This window comes from Oncorhynchus mykiss, chromosome 28 (genome assembly GCF_057628025.1).
Source record: "Oncorhynchus mykiss isolate SJ-2025 chromosome 28, ASM5762802v1, whole genome shotgun sequence".
NCBI lineage: Eukaryota > Metazoa > Chordata > Actinopteri > Salmoniformes > Salmonidae > Oncorhynchus > Oncorhynchus mykiss.
This window is the reverse complement of record NC_143049.1, coordinates 7,716,215-7,743,412: the sequence shown is the minus strand read 5'-3', so window position 1 is coordinate 7,743,412 and position 27,198 is coordinate 7,716,215. Positions and strand designations below refer to the sequence as shown.

Sequence of the window (27,198 nt, the reverse complement as noted above, 5' to 3'; positions counted from 1 at the left end):
TGTGTCGATACTGATAGGATCGAAAGAAAGGAAGCGCTGCTCTCAAATCAGCTTTCTTCATTCAAATCTTTCCTTAACATTGTAATTATTTCACAATACTGACAACGGATCAGCTCCAAAAAAACGTAGCACTTAGCTGTTCTACGAGTGGTCTGAGGGAGCCGTTAGATTCAGAGCATTTTCAAATGCAACTTTAACAACAATGGTTTGGGGAAACAGCTCTGAGATTTAAAGAAGCTCCTACAAAGGTTCTAACGATTAACTTAGCCTAACTTAAGATGCTCTTGGAAACCGGGCCCAGGATGTTGTCTCTGGTTTTGAATCTGAATTTAGAGAAATTAATTTAAAAACTGAATCTGAATGTATCTGAGAAGTTGAATGTCACGTTCTGACCATAGTTCTTTTGTGTTTTTCTTGTTTTAGTGTTGGTCAGGACGTGAGCTGGGTTGGCATTCTATGTCTAGTTTGTCTATTTCTATGTTTGGCCTGATATGGTTCTCAATCAGAGGCAGGTGTTAGTCATTGTCTCTGATTGGGAACCATATTTAGGTAGCCTGTTTTTGTGTTGGGGTTTGTGGGTGGTTGTTTCCTGTCTTTGTGTTCTCTGTACCAGATGGGACTGTTTTGGGTTTTGCCACGGTTGTTATTTTGTATTTGTGTAGTGTTCACGTTATTGTTCTTTTATTAAACATGTTGAACACGAACTGCGCTGCATTTTGGTCCTCCTCTCCTTCCCAGGAAGAAAGCCGTTACAGAACCACCCACCACCACAGGACCAAGCGGCGTGGTGACGGGCAGGAGCAGGAGAGGCAGCGATGTCAGGATTAATGGACTTGGGAGCAGAATCTGGACTATACAGCTTGGGAAGAGATAGGTGGACGGTCGACCCAGGGAGAGTGCCGGAGCCCGCCTGGGATTTGCCGGAGCAGTGTGAAGAGGGTTACAGGAGAATGGAGTTGGCGAAACGAGCACGGCGACGCGGTAGGAAGCCCGAGAGGCAGCCCCAAAAATGTATTGGGGGGGCACACAGGAAGTGTGGCAAAACCAGGTAGGAGAACTGCGCCAACTTCCTGTGCTTACCGGAGAGCGAGAGAGACCGGGCAGGCACCATGTTATGCTGTGGAGCGCACGGTGTCTCCAGTGCGGGTGCATAGCCCGGTGGGGTACATACCAGCTCCTAGTATCGGCCGGGCTAGAGTGGGCACCGAGCCAGGTAAGGTTGGGCAGGCTCGGTGCTTAAGAGCTCCAGTGCACCTGCACGGTCCGGTCTATCCAGTATCACCTCCACGCACCAGCCTTCCGATGGCAGCCCCACGCACCAGGCTTCCTGTGCGTGTCCAGAGCCCAGTACTCCCTGTTCCTCCTCCCCACACTCGCCCTGAGGTGTGTGTCCTCAGTCTAGATCTGCTATAGTCTCCCGCCTGTCCAGAGCTGCTAGTCTCCCGCCTGTCCAGAGCCGCTACAGTCTGCAAGGAGCCGCCAGAGCCGCCAGTCTGCAAGGAGCCGCCAGTCTGCAAGGAGCCGCCAGTCTGCAAGGAGCCGCCACAGCCGCCAGTCTGCAATGAGCCGCCAGAGCCGACAGTCAGCCAGGATCCTCCAGAGCCGCCAGTCAGCCAGGATCCGCCAGTCAGCCAGGATCTGCCAGAGCCGCCATTCAGCCAGGATCTGCCAGAGCCGCCATTCAGCCAGGATCTGCCAGAGCTGCCAGTCAGCCAGAAGTCGCCAGAGCCGTCAACCAGCCTGAGCTACCTCTCAGTCCTAAGCTACCCCTCAGTCCCGAGCTACCCCTCAGTCCGGAGCTGCCCCTCAGTCCAGTGGGACCCTTTGTTAGGGTTCCTAGGCCAAGGTAGGCGGCGAGGGTCGCCACTCAAAGGACGCTAAGGAGGTGGACAAAGACAGTGATGGAGTGGGGTCCACGTCCAGAGCCAGAGCCACGGACAGATGCCCACCCAGACCCTCCCCTATAGGTTTAGGTGGTGCGGTCAGAGTCCGCACCTTGGGGGGGGGGGGGGGGGGGGGGGGGGTACTGTCACATTCTGACCATAGTTCTTTTGTGTTTTCCTTGTTTTAGTGTTGGTCAGGACGTGAGCTGGGTGGGCATTCTATGTTGTATGTCTAGTTTGTCTATTTCTATGTTTGGCCTGATATGGTTCTCAATCAGAGGCAGGTGTTAGTCATTGTCTCTGATTGGGAACCATATTTAGGTAGCCTGTTTTTGTGTTGGGGTTTGTGGGTGGTTGTTTCCTGTCTTTGTGTTCTCTGTACCAGATGGGACTGTTTTGGGTTTTGCCACGGTTGTTATTTTGTATTTGTGTAGTGTTCACGTTATTGTTCTTTTATTAAACATGTTGAACACGAACTGCGCTGCATTTTGGTCCTCCTCTCCTTCCCAGGAAGAAAGCCGTTACAGAACCACCCACCACCACAGGACCAAGCGGCGTGGTGACGGGCAGGAGCAGGAGAGGCAGCGATGTCAGGATTAATGGACTTGGGAGCAGAATCTGGACTATACAGCTTGGGAAGAGATAGGTGGACGGTCGACCCAGGGAGAGTGCCGGAGCCCGCCTGGGATTTGCCGGAGCAGTGTGAAGAGGGTTACAGGAGAATGGAGTTGGCGAAACGAGCACGGCGACGCGGTAGGAAGCCCGAGAGGCAGCCCCAAAAATGTATTGGGGGGGCACACAGGAAGTGTGGCAAAACCAGGTAGGAGAACTGCGCCAACTTCCTGTGCTTACCGGAGAGCGAGAGAGACCGGGCAGGCACCATGTTATGCTGTGGAGCGCACGGTGTCTCCAGTGCGGGTGCATAGCCCGGTGGGGTACATACCAGCTCCTAGTATCGGCCGGGCTAGAGTGGGCACCGAGCCAGGTAAGGTTGGGCAGGCTCGGTGCTTAAGAGCTCCAGTGCACCTGCACGGTCCGGTCTATCCAGTATCACCTCCACGCACCAGCCTTCCGATGGCAGCCCCACGCACCAGGCTTCCTGTGCGTGTCCAGAGCCCAGTACTCCCTGTTCCTCCTCCCCACACTCGCCCTGAGGTGTGTGTCCTCAGTCTAGATCTGCTATAGTCTCCCGCCTGTCCAGAGCTGCTAGTCTCCCGCCTGTCCAGAGCCGCTACAGTCTGCAAGGAGCCGCCAGAGCCGCCAGTCTGCAAGGAGCCGCCAGTCTGCAAGGAGCCGCCAGTCTGCAAGGAGCCGCCACAGCCGCCAGTCTGCAATGAGCCGCCAGAGCCGACAGTCAGCCAGGATCCTCCAGAGCCGCCAGTCAGCCAGGATCCGCCAGTCAGCCAGGATCTGCCAGAGCCGCCATTCAGCCAGGATCTGCCAGAGCCGCCATTCAGCCAGGATCTGCCAGAGCTGCCAGTCAGCCAGAAGTCGCCAGAGCCGTCAACCAGCCTGAGCTACCTCTCAGTCCTAAGCTACCCCTCAGTCCCGAGCTACCCCTCAGTCCGGAGCTGCCCCTCAGTCCAGTGGGACCCTTTGTTAGGGTTCCTAGGCCAAGGTAGGCGGCGAGGGTCGCCACTCAAAGGACGCTAAGGAGGTGGACAAAGACAGTGATGGAGTGGGGTCCACGTCCAGAGCCAGAGCCACGGACAGATGCCCACCCAGACCCTCCCCTATAGGTTTAGGTGGTGCGGTCAGAGTCCGCACCTTGGGGGGGGGGGGGGTACTGTCACATTCTGACCATAGTTCTTTTGTGTTTTCCTTGTTTTAGTGTTGGTCAGGACGTGAGCTGGGTGGGCATTCTATGTTGTATGTCTAGTTTGTCTATTTCTATGTTTGGCCTGATATGGTTCTCAATCAGAGGCAGGTGTTAGTCATTGTCTCTGATTGGGAACCATATTTAGGTAGCCTGTTTTTGTGTTGGGGTTTGTGGGTGGTTGTTTCCTGTCTTTGTGTTCTCTGTACCAGATGGGACTGTTTTGGGTTTTGCCACGGTTGTTATTTTGTATTTGTGTAGTGTTCACGTTATTGTTCTTTTATTAAACATGTTGAACACGAACTGCGCTGCATTTTGGTCCTCCTCTCCTTCCCAGGAAGAAAGCCGTTACATTGAATATATGAAACTTTGATTAACTTGAAATTATGGTTTCTAAACTTGACAATAAATGCAATATCTAACATATTTTAACTGAATATATAAAATATTGAGTTAGAATATTCAATCAAATTTACATTTTATTTTAAAACTGAATGCAATACTCATTCAATTCTGTTTATAATCAGGAAATACAAGTTTTATTTGTGCATTAAACATTCAACATTCTTTAATTCAAATGCAATATCCTAATACAAATTCTAAATGATAAAATCCAATGAATGCAATGCAATGAAATCGCTCCACACTTGAACTCTATTGGAGGGATGTGACTTCATTCTTCCGCAAGAAAATCCATAATTTGGTGTTTAGTTGATGGTGGTGGAAAATGCTGTCTCAGGAGCCGCTCCAGAATCTCCCATAAGTGTTCAATTAGGTTGAGATCGGTTGACTGAGACACACAACATTCATTTAATTGATTGGAAATTATTTTGTGGCTTTACATCACTCAATTCCTAATTTTAGAATTGGACCCCCAGGAAAGGAAAGGAAGCTATAATTTTCACTGCACCATTCAGGCAACATGATCGTAGTTATAACAGAATTGAGAGATAGCGGGAGGATGATGAAGGGAGAGGCTCCTTACCTTCTCCTGGTACTGTCGTCGGGACGAGTCCAGGGACTGGATGAGTGCTGTGGCATGGCCTATGAACACAGCATAGCAGGTGGCCCCGACGATCATACTGAGCATGGTGAGCCAGATATCAGACAGGCTCTCCGGGGCCTGCCGACCGTAGCCGATACACAGCATGTGGCTCATCGCCTTGAACACTGCAAACGAATATAGCTCTGACCAGGTGTCATTCTGCAGAAAGACAGAGAAATTAAACAGAAAATATTTTAAATATGGATAAAAGACAGAAGTTACCCATTTGGGGAGGAGAGGAGAAGGAATGGAGGAAGTTGGTGACTCAAAGTAAGAGACAAAAACACACAGAGAGAGAGAGACCGAGGAGGGTAGGAGAGGAGGGTAGGAGAGGAGGGTAGGAGATAGAGAGGGCAGAAAATTGAGAATTGGGGACAAACGGGACAAGGAGAGGAAGTTGTATAAATGAGGACTCAGGGGAGATGAAGAGAGGGAGAGAGATAGAGAGGACGAGGAGGATAATTAGGGGGGTGAGAAAGGGGGGGAGAGGGAGTGAAAGAGGGTTAGAGACAGAGAGGGAGAGAGAAAAAAGAAAGGAGAGAGGAAGAAAGAAAGAAGTAGAAAGAATGAGAGAGAAAGAAAGAGAGAGAGAGAGAAAGACAAAGATAGAAGGTTAGAGAGAGAGAAACAAAGAAAGAGAGAGAGATATTGGGGGAATCCTGTGAGGCCTAATCAGTGAGAGGTAGAGGAGGTTCTGAGATTATTGTCTCAAAATGTTTTGCTTGTCAGCAATCAAGTTTTCAAGATATATTTTGCAAAATGCATCATACAGGGATGATTTCTGTATTTTTTCAGTTACAAGCAACACATGACAAGCAACATTTGGGACTATGTCAATAACATACTTTTTTTTACTAGGCAAGTCAGTTAAGAACAAATTCTTATTTTCAATGAAGGCCTAGGAACAGTGGGTTAACTGCCTGTTCAGGGGCAGAACGACAGATTTGTACCTTGTCAGCTCGGGGATTCAAACTTGCAACCTTTCGGTTACTAGTCCAACACTCTAACCACTAGGCCACCCTGCCGACTAATGAAACAAATACCAACAGTTTTGGGGTATTTTCCTTTAATGAGAGGCAATTAAATATGCCATTTCACAAATCTGAATCTCAATCAACACACACCACAACAACAACAGCAACAACAACAAAACAACACACACACACACACACACACACACACACACACACACACACACACACAGTGACATTATGCAACCAATAAAAATAATACTGTGGAGCAGAATTCATTTTTATGCACGTCTATGAGATGGCGCCAATAATTTAAAGGTGCAGAGGTGCAGTATTCCACTCATTTTGTATTACAGTAAGTGTTCTCCGGTCGATTCGAAATATTGCGGTTTGTTTTTGGTACAATCTCAGCAATTTATTGCAGTGGGGGCTGTGTAGTCAACCGAAAATGTCCAGGAAAGAAGCAACTAAAGGCCACGTCCTAATAGTCTGGCCAAGTCCCAGTACTTTTGAACAGCTTCCTTTCCTTGCCTCCTCTCCTTGTTTGAATTCTTATTTGAATTGCGTTGACAGCTAAAGAGACCTCTACAACCCTTTCACCTGTCTGTTAGTGGAAAGAAAGGTCACAAGGAAAGGAAGCCAGCCAGTCCCACTTCACTCCATACTCCCTCCCCTTGGCCAATAACCCTTTGACGTTTCCAGATCTGAAGCATCTGGATAGGTATAGGGAGTGCGGTGGTGGAGCTTCAACCATATTGCTAACACTTTACAGATCTTCAAAATTGGGATATGGCCAAGGGGAAGGGCTAGGGGGCGAATTGGGACCGGATGATAGTGTTGGAACATAGCCCCTATCCAGGGAGCCTCTGATGTCAACAACACCTTGTGGCCAACTGAGAAGCAGTTCAGTTATCCATTATTCCTACCAAGCACACAATGTTCTGTACTGACACAAAGTCAAGGCCTCCATAGATTTCTTATTTCCCACGCCCTTCTCTACCGCCCACGACACACAGCAGAGCAGAACAGGGAAAGGGTACAGCTAGAGACTGCAGTCAAAATGTTCCACTTTGTCCTGCTCTCCCCTCCAGACTGCATTCAGCGGTGTAGGTTTAAATGTAATCGACTATGATAGAATAGAGAAACATTATTGGGGAGGGAATTTGTCTTGCAAATACAACAAAACTCTTCTGTTTCTCCTCTTTGTTTTAAACAGCTACATGTACACTATTCTACTATAATATGCTATGTTGAAACAACATATATTATACAACAGGTGGGTCTAATCCTGAATGGTGATTGGTTAAAACCGCATTCCAGCAGGTGTCTATTCCACAAGTTACCTCCGGCTAAATCTGTGACTTTAAAATGACTATTTACTCTGTTCCATCTGACTGCGCAATCGACTGTCTCAATCCACCCCAGCCAAGCAATTTATAAACTTGATCTCCACAAAAAAAAAGCATCTAGACATGATCTCACAATTCTTTTTAGACTAACATTTAGTTTCCAACAGCGAAGGATTTGTATAAACCTTGCTGTCTGTCTCGTCTGACATTTGCAACATTGTTTCAATATTCAAATTCAATCTCGTAGATAATGAACAAAAAAGACTGAACGACTGGGTCGAGTCTCTGGCAACCATGCCGATAGAATGAACGACCAGCCGGCTTGGGTAGAAACACTAGATTTGTGTCGGGACTATATCTTGTTGAAGGATGAAATATATGTTAGTAACCGGTTGTATAAAATTGATAATGCCCTCGAAGCCGGTGTTTGGAGGATATATTGGCACGCTTTGCCGGCCATCGACTTCGTCTCGGGCCTAACAACACCCATGTCAACATATCCTCCAAACACTGGCTCTCTGGCATTATCAGCTACACTGGAGCATATATGTTGTTTCAACATAGCATATTATAGTAGAAGAGTGTACATGTAGCTGTTTAAAACAAAGAGGAGAAAGAGAAGAGCTTTGTTGTACTTGCAAGACAAATTCCCTCCCCAATAAATTGCATATTCAACAATTTACAAAAAAATTTAAACTGAAATTGGGATTTTATTTTAGGAATAAGGCCTGTTTTTCTTTTGAAGCCATTAGGAGGCAATCATCAGCTACATTTATGTCTTTGCTAGACTATAGGGATATTTTATATATGGATGCTTCTGCTCAGTGTTTGAGATTAATTGACACCCTTTACCATGGCACTTTGAGATTTATTTTAAACTGCAAAACCCTTATGCACCACTGCACTTTGCATACCAGGGTTGGCTGGCCTTCTCTAGTCACTCGTAGGCTCAGTCACTGGTATACTTTTATTTACAAAGCCATTTTGGGTTTACTACCTTTTTATTTGGGCATTTTTATTGTTCAGAAATGTGGTGGGTACTCTCTTCGTTCGCTGGACTTTATCCTGCCAACTGTTCCAAATGTTCAAACTGAATTTGGTAAAAGGGCACTCTGCGCCATCGTCTTGGAACACCTTACAAAATACTTTTAAACTGGAAGAACTTGTCCCCGATTGGTGCTTTTAAATCACTGATGAGGGATTTTGAGGCTGATTCCTTGACCTGTCAATGTTTTTAATTTGCTGTTTTTTTATTTTGTTATACTCTGGTGAATTCAATGGTTTTTACTAGATTACTTGTAGTTTTTCATGTTGTCTGTCTGTAATTTTTTGTAATGACCTATCTTGGCCAGGGCGTTCTTGAAAAATAGATTTTAATCTCAGTGAGCCCTTCCTGGTTAAATAAAGGTTAAATAAAATAAATAAATAATCCATGAAGTAGAACACTGAGCACTAGCTGATCCATATCTAGGATTGTCTGTATTAAATGGTTAGAGTGGAAAGGAGGGACTGTTTTACTCAGGTAATAAAATAGAAGGAAGAGAGATTCTTAAAATAACCGTTGGACCCACTGCAGGGGCTGGGGCTAAATGGTGGATGTGAAAACAGAAACAGAAACAGTAGAGTGAAAGAGAGTGAATAATGGATGAATGATGAGCACTTTGGCTTGAAAATAGCCCAGGCAGCTGAGAAAGAGACAGAGTGTCACAAATCCCGCCGAAGATGGTGCCTCTTCCTGTTCGGGCGGCGCTCGGCGGTCGTCGTCGCCGGCCTACTAGCTGCCACCGATCCCCTTTTCTGTTTCAGTTAGTTTTGTCTGATTAGTTTCACCTGTTTCTTGTTTGGGTTTTGTTTTGGGCTATTTAAACCCGGTAGGCCTGCCTGCTTTTGTGCGGGCTTGTTTTTCTGTTCATGGTGTGTGGATTATTGTGGATTCCTTTTACCCGGACAGTTTCGTCCTGTTTGTTGGACTTGGTATTTATGCGCCCTTGTGTTTGGTGTGACCGTTACTCTGTTCCTGGAATAAAGATCCACGTTTGAACTAACCCTGCTCTCTGAGCCTGACTCCTCCACCCACTACTCCTAGAAGCCTTTACACAGAGGGAAAGAGAGTGAGTGAGTGAGTGAGTGAGTGAGAAAGAGGCAGTCTCAGGGGTCAACCACACTGGAGCATACAGGATCAAAGTGATACATGTATAAACAATCTGTTCAACTATGAAAGGCCTCATAGTTGAACAGATACCTCACCAAGTGAGGCTCCACCTAGACTTCCTATGGACTACGGGGAGCTTCCCCCATACTGTTTAAACCAATTTGGTTCTTTCCCATCTGAAAACACTTCAGGGATAGGAGGCTATATGCTCAGGTTTTGAGAGCCTGGCTTGGAAGTACAGTAGTAGGTAGAGGAGAACAGGATGTAATTGACGACATCGGGGTCTCCTTGAATCCTTAGGGGCTGTGTCCCAATATTTTAAAAGTTTATTTTCTTTGAGACTCTCTGATGGCTCACAAGTAGTTTGTCCAGACCATACATAAGCTATACTCGATTAGTACAATTGATTCCAAGATGGCGTAGCAGTTCAGATGTCTTTGTTTTGTTTTGTCGTTGTCCCGTGTATATCTTTTTTTCCTTCGTAAATATTTCAGATATATTTTTTATATTTTTAACCTCAGTTTCAAAATACTCTCCTGCAACCCACCTCACCCAATGTGGTATAGATCTGCTATTTTCTATACTTTAGAACCGGAACCCCCAACATAAGTTAGCCAGCTAACTAGCTACTAGCTAGTAGTCAGCTAACCTTAGCCCGGGCAAGTCCTGCCAGTCTGCACATCGCGATTCAACCCAGAGCATACCTGACTGCTTTTTCTCCACATCTCCAGGTTCCTACCCCAAGCTCTCAACCTTTTCACTTGGATCATCACTTGGATCATCACAGATATCTGCTATCAGAGTGGCTAACCCCTGGCTAATGTCTCTGTTCCGAAGTAAGCATGGGCCTAGCCTCATGCTAGGCCCATCTCCCAGCTAGCTGAAGAGGCCCATCAGCCACTCCTTGGGCTACAATATATATTTTGCCAATTGGCCTGGACCCCTTTTTCTGCCGACACGGATCCCCGCCGATCCATTTGGGGCGGCAGGTAGCCTAGTGGTCAGAGAGTTGGACTAGTAACCGAAAGGTTGCAAGATCGAATCCCCGAGCTGATAAGGTAAAAATCTGTCGTTTTGCCCCTAAACATTGCAGTTAACCCACTGTTCCTAGGCCTTCATTGAAAATAAGAATTTGTTCTTAACTGACTTGCTTAGTTAAATAAAGATAAAATTAAAATAAATAAAAAATTATGACTGGTCTACCGACGTAATTTGCCCGAGGGGTTTTAACAGGCTCCTCCGTCGAGATGTCCCCTGTAGGCCCATCTGCTAGCCTACTAGCCGTGGCCCGCAAGCTGTCTATAGCATATCGGACTGTTAGCTGAAGAGGACCTTCAGCCAATTTCTTGGGCTACAATAACTATTTTGCCAATTGGCCTGGACCCTTTTACTACATACACAGAGCCCTGCCGATCCAGCACGACTGGTCTGCCGACATAACCGTCCGAGGGAGCTACAACAGACTTCTTCCATCGCGACGTCCCGCTAAGGCCCTTCTGCTAGCCTGCTAGCCCCAGCCCACTAGCTGTCTGAATTGGCGTGTCTCCAGCTCGCCTAGATACCCACGGGTCCCTATGATCACTCAGCTATGCATGCCTCTCAATGTCAATATGCCTTGCTGTTTTGGTTTGTGATTATTGTCTTATTTCACTGTAGAGCCTCCAGCCCTGCTCAATATGCCTTAGCTAGCCCTTTTGTTTCACCTCCCACACATGTGGTGAGCTCACCTGGTCTAAATGATGTCTCTAGAGACAAAACATCTCTCATCGTCACTCAATGCCTAGATTTACCTCCACTGTATTCACATCCTACCATACCCTTGTCTGTACATTATGCCTTGAATCTATTCTTCCGTGCCCAGAAGCCTGCTCCTTTTACTCTCTGTTCTGAACGCACTAGACGACCAGTTCTTATACCCTTTAGCCGTACCCTATCCTACTCCTCCTCTGTTCCTCTGGTGATGTAGAGGTTAATCCAGGCCCTGCAGCGCCTAACTCCACCCCATTCCCCAGGTGCTCTCATTTGTTGACTTCTGTAACCGTAAAAGCCTTGGTTTCATGCATGTTAACATTAGAAGCCTCATCCCTAAGTTTGTTTAATTCACTGCTTTAGCACACTCTGATACCCCGGATGTCCTAGCCGTGTCTGAATCCTGGCTTAGGAAGGCCACCAAAAATCCTGAAATTTCCATCCCTAACTATAACATTTTCTGACAAGACAGAACTGCCAAAGGGGGCGGAGTTGCAATCTACTGCAGAGATAGCCTGCAGAGTTCTGTCATACTATCCAGGTCTGTGCCCAAACAATTTGAGCTTCTACTTTACTTCTACTAAAAATCCACCTTTTCAGAAGCAAGTCTCTCACCATTGCCGCTTGTTATAGACCACCTTCTGCCCCCAGCTGTGCCCTGGACACCACATGTGAATTGATTGCCCCCCATCTATATTCAGAGCTCGTACTGTTAGGTGACCCAAACTGGGACATGCTTAAAATGAATTAACACCCCGGCCATCCTACAATCTAAGCTAGATGCCCTCAATCTCATACAAATTATCAATGAACCTATCAGGTACAACCCCAAATCTGTTAACACGGGCACCCTCACAGATATCATACTGACCAACCTGCCCTCTAAACACACCTCTGCTTTTTTCAACCAGGATCTCAGCGATCACTGCCTCATTTCCTGCGTCCGTAATGGGTCTGCGGTCAAACGACCACTCCTCATCACTGTCAAATGCTCCCTAAAATATTTCAGCGAGCAGGCCTTTCTAATCGACCTGGCCCGGGTATCCTGAAAGGATATTGACCTCATTCCGTCAGTAGAGGATGCCTGGTGATTCTTTAAAAGTGCTTTCCTCACCATCTTAAATAAGCATGCCCCATTCAAAAAATGTTGAACCAGGAACAGATATAGCCCTTGGTTCCCTCCAGACCTGACTGCCCTTGACCAGCACAAAAATATCCTGTGGCGTACTGCATTAACAACGAATATCCCCCGCAATATGCAACTATTCAGGGAAGTTAGGAACCAATATACACAGGCAGTTAGGAAAGCAAAGGCTAGCTTTTTCAAACAGCAATTTGCATCCTGTAGCACAAACTCCAAAAAGTTCTGGGACACTGTAAAGTCCACGGAGAATAAGAGCACCTTCTCCCAGCTGCCCACTGCACTGAGGCTAGGAAAAACTGTCACCACCGAAAACTCCACGATAATTGAGAATTTCAATAAGCAATTTTCTACGGCTGGCCATGTTTTCCACCTGGCTACCCTTAACTCGGTCAACAGCCCTGCACCCCCCCACAGCAACTTGCAGCTTTTCCTTCACCCAAATCCAGATAGCTGACAATCTGAAAGAGTTGCAAAATCTGGACCACTACAAATCAGCTGGGCTAGACAATCTGGACCCTCTCTTTCTAAAATTATCCACCGCAATTGTTGCAACCCCTATTACTAGCCTGTTCAACCTGTCTTTCATATCGTCTGAGATCCCCAAAGATTGGAAAACTGCCGTGGTCATCCCCCTCTTCAAAGGGGGAGACACTCTAGACCCAAACTGTTACAGACCTTTTTCCATCCTACCCTGCCATTCTAAGGTCTTCAAAAGCCAAGTTAACAAACAGATCCCTCGACCATTTCGAATCCCACCGTACCTTCTCCGGTATGCAATCGGGTTTCTGAGCTGGTCATGGGTGCACCTCAGCCACGCTCAAGGTCATAAACAATATCATAACCGCCACCGATAAAAGACAATACTGTGCAGCCGTCTTCATCGACCTGGCCAAGGTTTTCGACTCTGTCAATCACCACATTCTTATCGGCAGACTGTACAGCCTTGGTTTCTCAAATGACTGCCTCGCCTGTTTCACCAACTACTTATCAGACAGATTTCAGTGTGTCAAATTGGAGGGCCTGTTGTCCGGACCTCTGGCAGTCTCTATGGTGCTGCCACAGGGTTCAATTCTCTGGCTGACTCTTTTCTCTGTATACATCAATGATGTTGCTCTTGCTGCTGGTGATTCTCCGATCCACCTCTACGTAGACGACACCATTCTGTAAACTTCTGGCCCTCTTTGGACACTGTGTTAACTAACCTCCAGACGAGCTTCAATAGCATACAACTCTCCTTCCGTGGCCTCCAACTGCTCTTAAATGCAAATACAACTAAATGCATGCTCTTCAACCGATCGCTGCCCACACCTGCCCGCCCATCCAGCATCACTACTCTGGACGGTTCTGACTTAGAATATATGGACAATACAAATAACTAGGTGTCTGTTTAGACTGTAAACTCTCCTTTCAGACTCACATGAAGCACCTCCAATCCAAAATTAAATCTAGAATCGGCTTCCTATTTCGCAGCTAAGCATCCTTCACTCATGCTGCCAAACATACCCTTGTAAAACTGACTATCCTACCAATCCTTGACTTCAGCGATGTCATTTACAAAATAGCTCCCAACACTCTACTCAGCAAATTGGATGCAGTCTATCACAGTGCCATCTGTTTTGTTACCAAAGCCCCATATACTACCCACCACAGCGACTGTATGCGCTCGTTGGCTGGCCCTTGCTTCATATTCGTCGCCAAACTCACTAGCTCCAGGTCATCTATAAGTCTTTGCTAGGTAAAGCCCCTACCTTATCTCAGCTCACTGGTCATCATTGCAGCACCCACCTGTAGCACGCGCTCCAGCAGGTATATTTCACTGGTCAACCCCAAAGCCTATTCCTACCTTTGGCTGCCTTTCCTTCCAGTTCTCTGCTGCCAATGACTGGAACGAATTGCAAAAATCACTGAAGCTGGAGACTCATATCTCCCTCACTAACTTTAAGCATCAGCTGTCAGAGCATCTCACAGATCATTGCACCTGTACATAGCCCATCTGTAAATAGCCCATCCAACTACCTCATCCCCATATTATATTTATTTATTTGCTCCTTTGCACCGCAGTATCTATACTTGCACATTCATCTTCTGCACATCAATCACTCCAGTGTTTAATTGCTAAATTGTAATTACTTCGCCACTACGGCCTATTTATTGCCTTACCTCCCTAATCTTACCTAATATGCACACACTGTATATAGATGTTTTCTATTGTGTTATTGACTGTATGTTTGTTTATTCCATTTGTAACTCTGTTTTTGCTTTATCTTGGCCAGGTCGCAGTTGTAAATGAGAACTTGTTCTCAACTGGCCTACCTGGTTAAATAAAGGTGAAAAATATTTTTAAAACAGTCAACCTCACCGCAAAGGAACTGGGAACTGGGTCACAGCCAACACAGGCAAACAAAAGAACCCAGAACACAGAGATGTATGTTTGCTTTGCGCTGGCACATTGTCATATATTTTCCCTTTCTCAGAACAAAAAGGGGTCCAGGGCTTTGCTTGGCCATAATAGGCACGTAAAGAGAGAGCGCCAACGAGAGACAATCAACACGTGTAGTTGGGGAGCGATAAGCTGAGCAAATATCAGCAGATATAGTACAGCACGTTATGAAGCCGACAGTCCAACCCTGTTGAGCCGCAGGCTCTATTACACTAGCTTGACTGAATTTATAGTGACCAGCCACTGACAGAGACAGCCAGGCCATCTCTCTCTCTCTCTTTCTGCCCCCCCCCCCCCCCCCCCCCCCCCCCATCGCTCTCCCTCCATCAAAACCACTGGGAGGAGAACACAACATTGTAATATATTTGTTTAATCTGTGAGCAGAAGGCCAGACATCCTCTTTTCCGAGCCCATTCATTCCCAGCACCAGAGGAAGAGTGGCATCCTTTTTTTCTTGTTTATCTATCTCTGCCTCAGCCTCGATGATGATGGGGTCTAGTGTGGGAGTCTGGATCCGTTTGTATGGCGTCAGTCTTTTCTCATAAAGCCTTTTTTTGGAAGGGAAACAGCAGCTCTGATGGATATGTCTAATAGGGTTACTTGGGTTCCACAGAGGAGCAGTACAGTAGATAAGGCCAGAGAGACACTATTATTATAACATGGAACTACTGAACTCCACATGCAATGTGGTAGAAGCTTAGCTAACCTTTCTCTTTATATGATTAATTTGCTTGCCAATATGCCCTTTATCATATACATAGTCTATACAAAATCTACAGAGTTGTTTGTTCCCATGTTGCTGTTAGTTTCAATATGTTGTTTTCTGGCAAAACCTAGTTCTCCATATGTTAGAATGTATTGGCTTGTGGTACAGCAGGTCTAGGGGAACAAGCTCCAGCTGAGCGCTGTTCCCTTAATGAGAGTGGCAGCCCTCTAGTTGACTGCTGTGGAGGATGCCTAGCCAGCACGAGGAACGCTAGCTAGGGGAACAAGCTCCAGCTGAGCACGGTTCCCTTAAGGAGGATGTGGGAGCCCTCTAATTGACAGCCTAAAGATTTAAAGGTGTGCAGCGCTCATTTTGGGGGAGAGTTTAAGCTGTTGACTAGTCCTGTTGACTTTGTTTTGTTTTCTACATTTAACATCAGACCCTGTAGAGCTCTGAAAGACCCAGGATTTAATTAGCCTTTTCTTAATAAAAGCCTCTTTGTTTGCACTGCGCATCTGTCTCCTTTGCCTTTAAATCATTGGTCTAGGAGGTCCGGCATAGGCAGTGTTTTCCAGACCCCAAGGGGTGAACATTTCGTTTTTTGCCCTAGTACTACACAGCTGATTCAAAAAACAAAACTTGCAACCCTTGCGGTCCCGAGGACCGAGTTTGGGAAACGCTGCCCAAGACAGTGTAAAACCCCTTGCACTGTCACATAGCCACCAATACACCCCCTGCTGTACATTCAGGAACATATGACTTTGGTGGAATTATTCACACACTCAAAACCAAGACCAGCTAATGGGGCTAGATATGATCTCTTCCTTTGTCTTGCCTCTCTCTCAGACAGTGACAACAAACTCATATCTAAATCCTTCACTGATTTCAAATGACTGTTTCCACTCGGTACCTGTTGGGGGTCTGATCACAGTTAATTATGCAGCGTTGGATACGGACTCTGAAACTCGAAATTCACTTTAACCCACCCTGATACTGCATACTAGTCCAATCCCACTAGGCACAGACATCCGCTCAATATCTATTTTTGATTTACATTTGGTTGAGTTGTTATTCAATGTGAAATAAAGAAATCTCACCATCATTGGATTTAGGTTAAAAATATGAAATGCCCTTATGTTTTCTTCTTGCAAATCCAAACAGTTTTCCACATTGATTCAATGTCATCACATAGGTTTTGGGGGTGGAAATTCAACTAGTTTTTGCCGTGTGGGATAGACTAGTTATTGTATATGCAGTAACGCACAAATAGAGGGAAGTGGTGGCTGGTGTTACTTTAAATCGGAGGACGGGCTCATTGTAATGGCGGGTATGGAATAAATGGAAAGGTATCAAACATATGGTTTCCATGTGTTTGTTGCCATTCCATTAATCTATTCAAGCCATTAGGAGCCTTCCTCCATTCACCAGTCTCCTGTGGCAGAGACTGATGTCTCAAGGAAGCAGTTTTTCTAAAGGTACACAAGAGCCTCTATTTCTTGGCCAGTCGTTTCAATTAAGCACGTCTGTTCTTTACAGTAGTGTTTAATCAACATCAATAATTACAGTTCTGAAAGCCTGACTGTCTGTTTGCCGCTGCTGCCGCTATCATTATCCATTTAACCCCTTCACTCCTGTGACGCATGTCTCTTTCTCTCTGCTGAGGAAAAACAAACTATCTCTCACTGTTAATCCACAATCCCTGGTGGTTGTAACATTCGTCTATTTAAAATGTTCAAGAATCAATGCTTAATTGCCATGGTAATTGCTATTGTTCTCCTATGGGGACAACCAACGAACCCCTTTAGGTTCTAGATTGTGTATTTTGGAATTCTACAGCTCTATGATTGAATTATTAGCCTTATGTGACGTCATCCATTCAACAAAAAAGGGAACAGGCAGTTTATACTCTTCAAAAGGGTTACAACCCCGTGCCCCCATCCGCCTCACCTCGCCCTCCATGGGTTACTGCCTGTGTGCCCTCCTGCCACCTCCACTGGCCTGTACTTTAGCGTGTGTAGGTCTAGTAGTGATGATGGATGTCCTGGCTGCTACACAGTGGATAATATTACGAGTAGCCAGCCACTCAATAGGAGGGAGGTCTCAGGTGGCCTCGGGAACACTGCATCCTGCCAACCTGGGCCGCTCGGTAAAGAGTGACAGCCCTCTGGAGAGAGTATCATGTGGGAGTTTATACAGTATACAACACAGTCCTCAGGACCCCTAGTTGTCTATCATAGAAGGGTAAACTCTGAGTTTTTGCTTTGAGGTGGCCAGTCAGAATGCCTGTGTTGGGTTGTCATATGAATGACATTAAGTATCTGTCAGAGAAGGTTATGGAGGTTTATTACAGTCTGACATCAAAATTATGGGAACTGACAATAACGCTCCTGACAGGAGGGATGTGATGTTCTGAACCTTTCATTGGAGAGAGTGTCCTGGTCGATCCACATGATCCTCACTGTTCTCATCACATTCTCAAACAAGCCTTTCTCAAACAAGCCTTTCTCAAACAAGCCTTTCAGATTATTATGGTTACCTGGTCAATCAACTGATCAACTAATATCTATTCTGGTCACTTGACCCCTCACCTGAACAAGGTTGTAAGATTGGGAAGCAGAGCCAAAGTCGTAATCACCTTTCTCAATCAACTGACCTGATTTTAAACATCAAACAGATGAAAACACAGCACAGATAACAGTCTAGCATAATTCAATCGAACATCACAAACCAAGATTTGTTCCTTCACAACTTGGATGAAAGGAAAATACTTGTTTTCTCTTCTCATTGCTTAAGGCCCACCGGGGGACTCATTTGATGGGGTATTAGTTCTGTATGTTCATAAAAAGGAACACACTTCAACATCTTCCCTGCAGGAAAAATGTTAACTAACAGAAAATGTACGAGATACAGGCCCAATGGCGGCAGAGGAACAGAACCCAATCCGTTTAAAACCCCATTTAGAGCTGTGCCTTGTGGCTAGGGCCTGGGAGACAGGGCAGTTTTCCATGGGTCTGTAAAAGGCTGAGCTGACGGACGGACCTACACTCTTGAAAAAAAAGGTTATATTTAACCTAAAATGGTTCTTCGACTGTCCCCATAGGAGAACCCTTTTGGTTCCAGGTAGAAACCGTTTGGGTTCCATGTAAACCCCTTTCCACAGAGAGTTGGTTCTACATGGAACCCAAAAGAGTTCTACTTGGAACCAAAAAGGGTTCTCCTATGGGGACAGCCAAAGAACCCTTTTGGAACCCTTTTTTCTAAGAGTGTATAAACAGCGGGCTTTTATCTCTCAGAGAAGAGAGACAGGAACAAAGGAGCCAGCTGCCTGGACACATTCCCATTTCACCCCTTTAATCTTTCCTGTCATCACCCCACCCCGGTGAGAGAACGAGAGGGCTTTCCCTTGCTCGTCCTTAGATGGCTCTGCTGGCTGTGTCTGGCTCACTGGCTGACTGTTCTAACAGGAGACAGTTCAAACAACCATCAATCAATCCAACTCATTGGATTGATTTCTAGTTAAAACACATTGATGTGTTTTCCCAATAAGCCTTCATCAGGAAGCTTTCATCAATAGCAATTAGATGAAGGTCTTTTGAGCAATCGATAAATCAACTAGAGTATCTGTATTAAAGCAAGCATTGAGCCTATCTTATGAAATGCCTCTGTGGTTACTAAATACCACTGATATGTGTATTGTGTAAGTGTTGGAGACTATTCTTATTGTTTATGAATAAGAACGGATTCATGAATGGCTCATGACTGATGTTTCCTATTGCCTCTCTACTCGCTGGTTTTACTTATGAATGTAAAGGATGTTATGAATCAAACACATACCACCATCTTGTTGAGTGAGACCCAGCAGTCTGAGGGGAAGTCCTGCAGCATGGGAACCAGGAACTGTAGACAGCCATCCCAGTGACACAGCAGCAGCATCATACCAATCAGGTTGAAGATACGCATCACCGCACTGGCCAGGTCATAGGTCATATGGAAGATCTGAAACAGAGATAGAGAAACAGAGAATTAGTTCAAGCCGCGAGAAAGGACGAGAGTGAGTGAGTGAGTGAGTGAGTGTGTGAGTGAGTGAGTGAGTGAGTGAGTGAGTGAGTGAGTGAGTGTGTGAGTGAGTGAGTGAGTGTGTGTATGTGTATCTGTGCAAGAGAGAGATAGAGAAGCAGAGAGAGAAAGAGAGAAAGTGAGAGAGAAAGAGAAAGAGATAAATAGACAGAGAGAAAGCTAGCGAGAGACAGAATCACAGTCACGGAATTCTGTTTCATTTGAGATTTCATGTTTAAAACCTCTGCCCCCTTTTTTCAATTTTCACCTAAAATGACATACCCAAATCTAACTGCCTGTAGCTCACCTGCATATTCTTGATACCATTTGAAAGGAAACACTTTGAACTTTGTGGAAATGTGAAATTAATGTAGGAGAATATAACACATTAGATCTGGTAAAAGATAATACAAAAAAAATTGTACCATCATCTTTGAAATGCACGAGAAAGGCCATAATGTATTATTCCAGCCCAGGCGCAATTTAGATTTTGGCCACTATAGATGGCAGCTGTGTATGTGCAACTTTTTAGACTGGTCCAATGAAGCATTGCATTTCTGTTCAAAATGTTGTATCAAGATTTCCCATATGTGCCTAATTGGTTTAATAAAAACTTTCAAGTTCATAACTGTGCACTCTCCTGAAACAATAGCATGGTATTCTTTCACTGTAATAGCTACTGTAACAGTGCAGTTAGATTAACAAGAATTTAAGCTTTCTGCCAATACCAGGTATGTCTATGTCCTGGGAAATTGTCGCACATTAGCTCACATGTTCCACGGTTGGGACACTGATCTATAGAGATCCTTAAGAGTTTTAATGCAAAATTCTCTGGTGATCAAGAAGACAAGTCGTAGAAGCAGGATTAAATGAGAAGACTCTAGTCAGCAGTACCATGTTGCCTGCTGTATCGTTGGACCATACCAAGCATGATTAATGAGAGAGGAAAGACAGCTCCCCATCAGACACAGCAGGAACAGAGCAACACATCAATCAGAGATGTAACACACATGACAGGAGTCTCTCACTACCACACAAACACATACCAGTACAAAAGTCTGTAGGCACAGACACACACACACACACTCTCTCTGTATGATGGACAGGAAACGATCAGGATTCCTGATACGTCATCTCACTTATCAATCATCTTCAGTCACAAGGTTGTCACTTTAGCCAACCAATGATCATTATTGTCACTTAAGCCCTCCATCTATTAGTACTTTGGTGTGATGGCTGAAATCATGGGGTGACCAGCTAAAATCTGTCTATGCTTCTCTATGCCCAACTAGACTAAATTCACCAAAAGATATACATCTGTATTTCTGCACAAGAAACCAAACTGACCGCAAGGACAATCACCTTTCAATGACCCCTGAGGAAGTATTAAGAAAATACAAGTTGTAAAACGAAATGCAGTTTAGTCAGAGTATGGTGCATTGCTAACTCACAGTCACTGACCGATGACTTTGTCCTCATACAGTATCTCTGCAAGGGCTGTGATTGAACATGAATCACCAGTTGATATTTCGAAATGCCACTTTAACCTTTCAGGCCTTGTGACAGTTGGTGTCTAATATGAGCTGGAAACTGACAAAATACTGCACTTCATCACATCTATTTATAAAGAGTCCAACTGCTGCTTAGAGGACAACTCGTGATTAGTGACATGTTAACTGGCTGAGGAGGAGAGGGTCAGACACAGTTAGATGTATTATTATTTTTGTTCCTAAAGGGGTACAAATACTTGTCACTGGGGTGGTACCCTGTTAGGTCATCCTTTGTACCTCTAGATATTGTAACGAGTGCGCTGAGCGTCGGGAAGAGTGTCTTAATAAATAAACGCAACATAATACAAAACAAGAAACACAAACAACGCACATGTAACGGCATTCCTCCGCTGAGGAGGAGGAGGAGAAGCGAGAAGGATCAGTGGACCAATGCACAGCGTTGTAAGTGTCCATTATGTTTAATACGAAAAAACAACAGAACACTAGAACAAAACAAAATAACGTGCATCAACGAAAACCGAAACAGTAAAGTGTGGCGACAAACACTCACACGGAAACAAACACCCACCACTAAAAAGTGAAACCCAGGCTACCTAAGTATGATTCTCAATCAGAGACAACCAACGACACCTGCCTCTGATTGAGAACCATACTAGGCCAAAACAGAAACCAAACATACAAAAACAAACATAGACTGCCCACCCCAACTCACGACCTGACCATACTAAATAAAGACAAAACACAGGAAATAAAGGTCAGAACATGACAGTACCCCCCCCCCCCCCCCCCCCCAAAGGTGCGGACTCCGGCCGCAAAACCTGAACCTATAGGGGAGGGTCTGTCCGCGGTGGCGGCTCTGGCGCGGAACGTGGACCCCACTTAACCACAGTTTTTGTCCTCCTCATTGTCCGCCTCCATGGCCTCTTAAACACGGCGACCCTAGCCGCCGACCTCGGACTCGGGACCCTAGAAATGTGTCCCGAATGGACGGGAGACTCCGGCAGCGCCGGACAGACGGGAGACTCCGGCAGGGCGATTCTGGCATCGCCTGGCTGACTGACGGCTCTGGCAGCTCCTGGCTGGCTGACGGCTCTGGAAGTTCCTGGCTGGCTGACGGCTCTGGAAGCTCCTGGCTGGCTGATGGCTCTGGCGGCTCCTGGCTGGCTGACGGCTCTGGCGGCTCCTGGCTGGCTGACGGCTCTGGCGGCTCCTGGCTGGCTGACGGCTCTGGCGCTCCTGGCTGGCTGAAGGCTCTGGAGGCTCCTGGATGGCTGCTCTGGCGGCTCATGGCTGGCTGGCGGCTCTGGCGGCTCCTGGCTGACTGGCGGCTCTGGCGGGTCCTGGCTGACTGGCGGCTCTGGAAGCTCCTGGCTGGCTGACGGCTCTGGCGACTCCTGGCTGGCTGACGGCTCTGGCGGCTCCTGGCTGGCTGAAGACTCTGGAGGCTCCTGGCTGGCTGCTCTGGCGGCTCATGGCTGGCTGGCGGCTCTGGCGGCTCCTGGCTGACTGGCGGCTCTGGCGGGTCCTGGCTGACTGGCGGCTCTGGAAGCTCCTGGCTGGCTGACGGCTCTGGCGACTCCTGGCTGGCTGACAGCTCTGGTGGCTCCTGGCTGGCTGAAGACTCTGGAGGCTCCTGGCTGGCTGCTCTGGCGGCTCATGGCTGGCTGGCGGCTCTGGCGGCTCCTGGCTGACTGGCGGCTCTGGCGGCTCCTGGCTGACTGGCGGCTCCTGGCTGACTGGCGGCTCTGGCGGCCCAGGACAGACTGGCGGCTCTGGCGGCCCAGGACAGGCGGGACACTTTAGGGGCTCAGGACAGAAGGGAGACTCTGGCGGCTCAGGACAGACGGGAAACTCTGGCGGCTCAGGACAGACGGGAGACTCTGGCGGCTCAGGACAGACGGGAGACTCTGGCGGCTCAGGACAGACGGGAGACTCTGGCGGCTCAGGACAGGCGGGAACAACTGTAGGCAGAAGACGGAGAGACAGCCTGGTGCGGGGGGCTGTCACCGGAGGGCTGGTGAGTGGAGGTGGCACTGGGTAGACCGGAACGTGCAGGTGCACTGGAGCTCTTGAGCACCGAGCCTGCCCAACCTTACCTGGTTGAATGCTCTCCCCGTAGCCAGGCCAGTGCGGCGAGGTGGAATAGCCCGCACTGGGCTGTGCTGGCGAACCGGGGACACCATGCGTAAGGCTGGTGCCATATACGCCGGCCCGAGGAGACGCACTGGAGAACAGATGCGTAGAGCTGGCTTCATGGCACCTGGCTCGATGCCCACTCTAGCCCGGCCGATACGAGGAGCTGGATTGTACCCCACCGGGCTATGCACACGCACTGGGGGAAACTGTGCACTCCACCGCATAACATGGTGCCTGCCCGGTCCCTCTCTCTCTCCGTTAAGCACGGGAAGTTGGCGCAGGTCTCCTACCTGGCTTCGCCACACTCCCCGTGTCCCTCGCCCCAATACATTTTTGGGCTGCCTCTCGGGCTTCCAGCCACGCTGCCGTGCTAGCTCCTCATAATGCCGCCTCTCTGCTTTCGCTGCCTCCAGCTCTGCTTTGGGGGCGGCGATATTCCCCTGGCTGCTCCCAGGGTCCTTTACGGTCCAGAATCTCCTCCCAAGTCCAGTTCTCCAGGTATCGCTGCCTCTCCTGCTGCTGCTGCTGCTGCCTGTTACCATGCTGCTTGGTCCTTTGTTGGTGGGTGTTTCTGTAACGGCATTCCTCCTCCTCCTCTGAGGAGGAGAAGCGAGAAGGATCGGAGGACCAATGCGCAGCGTGGTAAGTGTCCATTATGTTAATACGAAAAAACAACAGAACACTAGAACAAAACAAAATAACGTGCATCAACGAAAACCGAAACAGTACAGTGTGGCGACAAACACTCACACGGAAACAAACACCCACCACTCAAAAGTGAAACCCAGGCTACCTAAGTATGATTCTCAATCAGAGACAACCAACGACACCTGCCTCTGATTGAGAACCATACTAGGCCGAAACAGAAACCAAACATACAAAAACAAACATAGACTGCCCACCCCAACTCACGCCCTGACCATACTAAATAAAGACAAAACAAAGGAAATAAAGGTCAGAACGTGACAGCACAGACATGAAACAGAAACAGAAACAATAACGCCTGGGGAAGGAACCAAAGGGAGGGACATATATAGGTGTCACGACTTCGGCCGAAGTTGGTCCCTCTCCTTCTTCGGGCGGTGTTCGTTGGTCGACGTCACCGGCTTTCTAAACACCACCGATCTATGTTTCATTTTCGTTTTGTTTGGTCTTGATCATACACACCTGGTTTCCATTCCATTAATTATGTTCCTTATTTAACCCTCTGATTTCCCTCTCTGTTTTGTGCGTTATTGTTTGTCATTTGGGTTCTCGTTGTTCGTGCTTGGGATTATTGTATTTGTTCCTTGTTGGAATCTTACTTATTTTGGAGTAAATTTTGGATGATTACTCAGAACTGTGTCCTGCGCCTGACTCTGCATTTTTTCATTTTACCAACGTCCTCACAATAGGGAAGGTAATCAGGGAAGTGATGGAGTCCAGGTGAGTCTGATGACGCGCAGGTACGCGTAACGATGGTGACAGGTGTGCGCCATAATGAGCAGCCCGGTGACCTAGAGGTCTGAGAGGGAGCACACGTGACAGATATACTGTAGGTTCATAATTGTACCCCAGTTCATAACTTAGATAGTACCTTTCTTACATATAGTCCACAGGTACAAAGGTGTGCTTTTATAAAAGGTACATTTTGCCTTTATAAGGAATGTATCCCTACCATAGACCACTTAAACTGGTACACCACTCACGGGTGGCCAAAAATAACTATCTGAAAGCTACACCCCCACTAAGCCATGCCTCCAATATAATTTCCCAGTGTGCCATGCCTTTTCAAGTGCATTGTAGTGTTACCCCCCATGACTATACTTGTTAGTGACAGCGACACGGCTGTTGAATTCATTTTTTTTCAATCCTGTGTCCTTCACCAAATTAGTTCCTAGGCAAATGTTATCATTAAAACTAAACTCTTTATAGGGCCTTATTTTGAGGCCTACTTTTACCATGATACATCAGTCCTGCAAGCAGGGTTGCAAAATTCCGGTAACTTTTCCAAATTCCCAGATTTTCCAGAAATCCTGGTTAAAGGATACTGGATTTCTTGCTTATTTCTTCACATTTCCAGGAATCTTACAACTGGGATTTCTGGAAAACCTGGAAATATTGGGAAGTTACAAGTCACATTATACTGGCATGCAAAGTGATGTGCAATTCCTATTGGAATCCAGCCAGAGTTAGACTTTTCATCAGCTGGAATTTTTATTCACCTGCAACCTACATTCAGAATGACTGCCATGGGTTAGGGACATTGTGAGGAGACTTCCTAAGGCATTTAAACTGGAACAACCATTTCAGTAAAGGGTACAAAAATTCAAAATAAATGAATGGATTAATTTAGATTTTTTTGTTGTTGTTTATCTCTGTGTAGCATAAGATTGATTAATCAATGTAAATGCAAAAACACTGATATTTAAAACAATTCAAAAAAATCTACCTGCAGTGGAGCATGCTGGAAAATATCATAATGATAATGATTATGGTACTAATTGGCCTTTTATGGTGCCACCACAGTGACAAAGCTGTTAGTTCATTTTAAATGGTAAAAACATCATCTTTTGGTGGGTACAAATATGTACCTTTCTTCAATGCATTACCGTACAGTACCATGTGAGATCACATGTGTATCTCTGAAGGTACATCATGTGGATTTTGATCTTTGTACACCAGGGAACAATACTGTACTCAAAGGAGATGATTGTGGACTACAGGAAAAATAGTACCGAGCATGCCCCATTCTCATCGACGGGGCTGCAGTGGAGCAGGTTGAGAGCTTCAAGTTCCTTGGTGTCAACATCACCAACAAACTAACATGGTCCAAGCACACCAAGACAGTTGTGAAGAGGGCACGACAAAACCTATTCCCCCTCAGGAGACTGAAAAGATTTGGCATGGGTCCTCAGATCCTCAAAAGGTTCTACACCTGCACCATCGAGAGCATGGTTGCATCACTGCCCAGTATGGCAACTGCTCTGCCTCCGACTGCAAGGCACTATAGAGGATAGTGTGAATGGCCCAGTACATCACTTGGGCCAAGCTTTCTGCCATCCAGGACCTATATACCAGGCGGTGTCAGAGGAAGGCCCAAAATTGTCAAAGACTCGAGCCACCTCTACGCATAGACTGTTCTCTCTGCTACCGCACGGAAAGAGGTACTGGAGCACCAAGTCTAGGTCCAAGAGGCTGCTAAACAGCTTCTACCCCCAAGCCTTAAGACTCCTGAACATCTAATCATATGGCTACCCAGACTATATGTGCATTGCCCCCACCCCTCTTTTACACCACTGCTACTTTCTGTTATCATCTATGCATAGTCACTTTAATAACTCTACCTACATGTACATATTACCTCAACTAACCCCGCACATTAACTCTATATATAGACTCACTATTGTTATTTTACTGCTGCTCTTTAATTACTTGTTACTTTTATTTCTTATTCTTATCCGTATTTTTTTAACATCATTGTTGGTTAGGGGCTCATAAGTAAGCATTTCACTGTAATCGGCACATATGCTAATAAAAATGTGATTTGATTTGATTTCTAAATATACAGTACCAGAGCCATATTAACAGTATACAGAGTTCTGCTAACTCGGTTTAAGATATAGGATCCGAACGAGCAGCATGTTGGCACCCACAGGTTCCAAGACAATTACATTCTACAGAGAATGCAGATTAGAATGCTACTTTAATGGAACGCTTGGTGCCAACATGTAGCTGATTGGCAAACTGTATGGCTCTGTTAGGTTCTAATTTTGAGTAAATAACTCACGAACACGAGAGAAGCTTAACCAACACAGCTGTAATTCATACAAAAAAAACATTTCACACGAGCACTGGTATTTAATCCTTTATCTTAAGCTGAGTCTCCTCCTCCACAACAGAACAGCCAATGCATCTCTGTTGCTAGACAGAACCTTAGTGATATCGGTTCTTCCTCACATCATCTAACCTGATCTCTACCCCAAAGTGATCACTCCTCCCCAACTCAAGGCTGTCATGGTTATTGATACCAGACCGTGTCTCTTCTCCTTCCAGAGGATACCTGATGGCTAACAATGATATATCCTGACACAATGTAACTTTCCCTCAGTGACATTGTTAGTTTCTAAGATTTCCACCCGTCTCTCCTCATCAAATGCCTGCCACATGTAATCGCTTCCCTGCACTCAACACATTCCAAGCTTAGTTGCACAGACTACATACCTTCCTCCTGTAACCCTTAACTTCTGGTGTAGACCCT

General features: G+C 46.3%; 1 protein-coding gene across 1 annotated transcript in view; it reads right to left on the bottom strand.

The window, feature by feature from the left end:
* Positions 1-27,198, bottom strand: part of LOC110508407 (potassium/sodium hyperpolarization-activated cyclic nucleotide-gated channel 1-like) — a 59,206-nt gene that overhangs the window by 14,479 nt on the left and 17,529 nt on the right. The window contains exons 3-4 of the mRNA XM_021588920.3: positions 19,090-19,251; positions 4,685-4,903 (exon numbers count right to left, since the gene is read on the bottom strand). Of these exons, the coding sequence (XP_021444595.3) occupies positions 4,685-4,903; positions 19,090-19,251 (381 nt within the window). The remainder of the gene's footprint in view (positions 1-4,684; positions 4,904-19,089; positions 19,252-27,198) is intronic.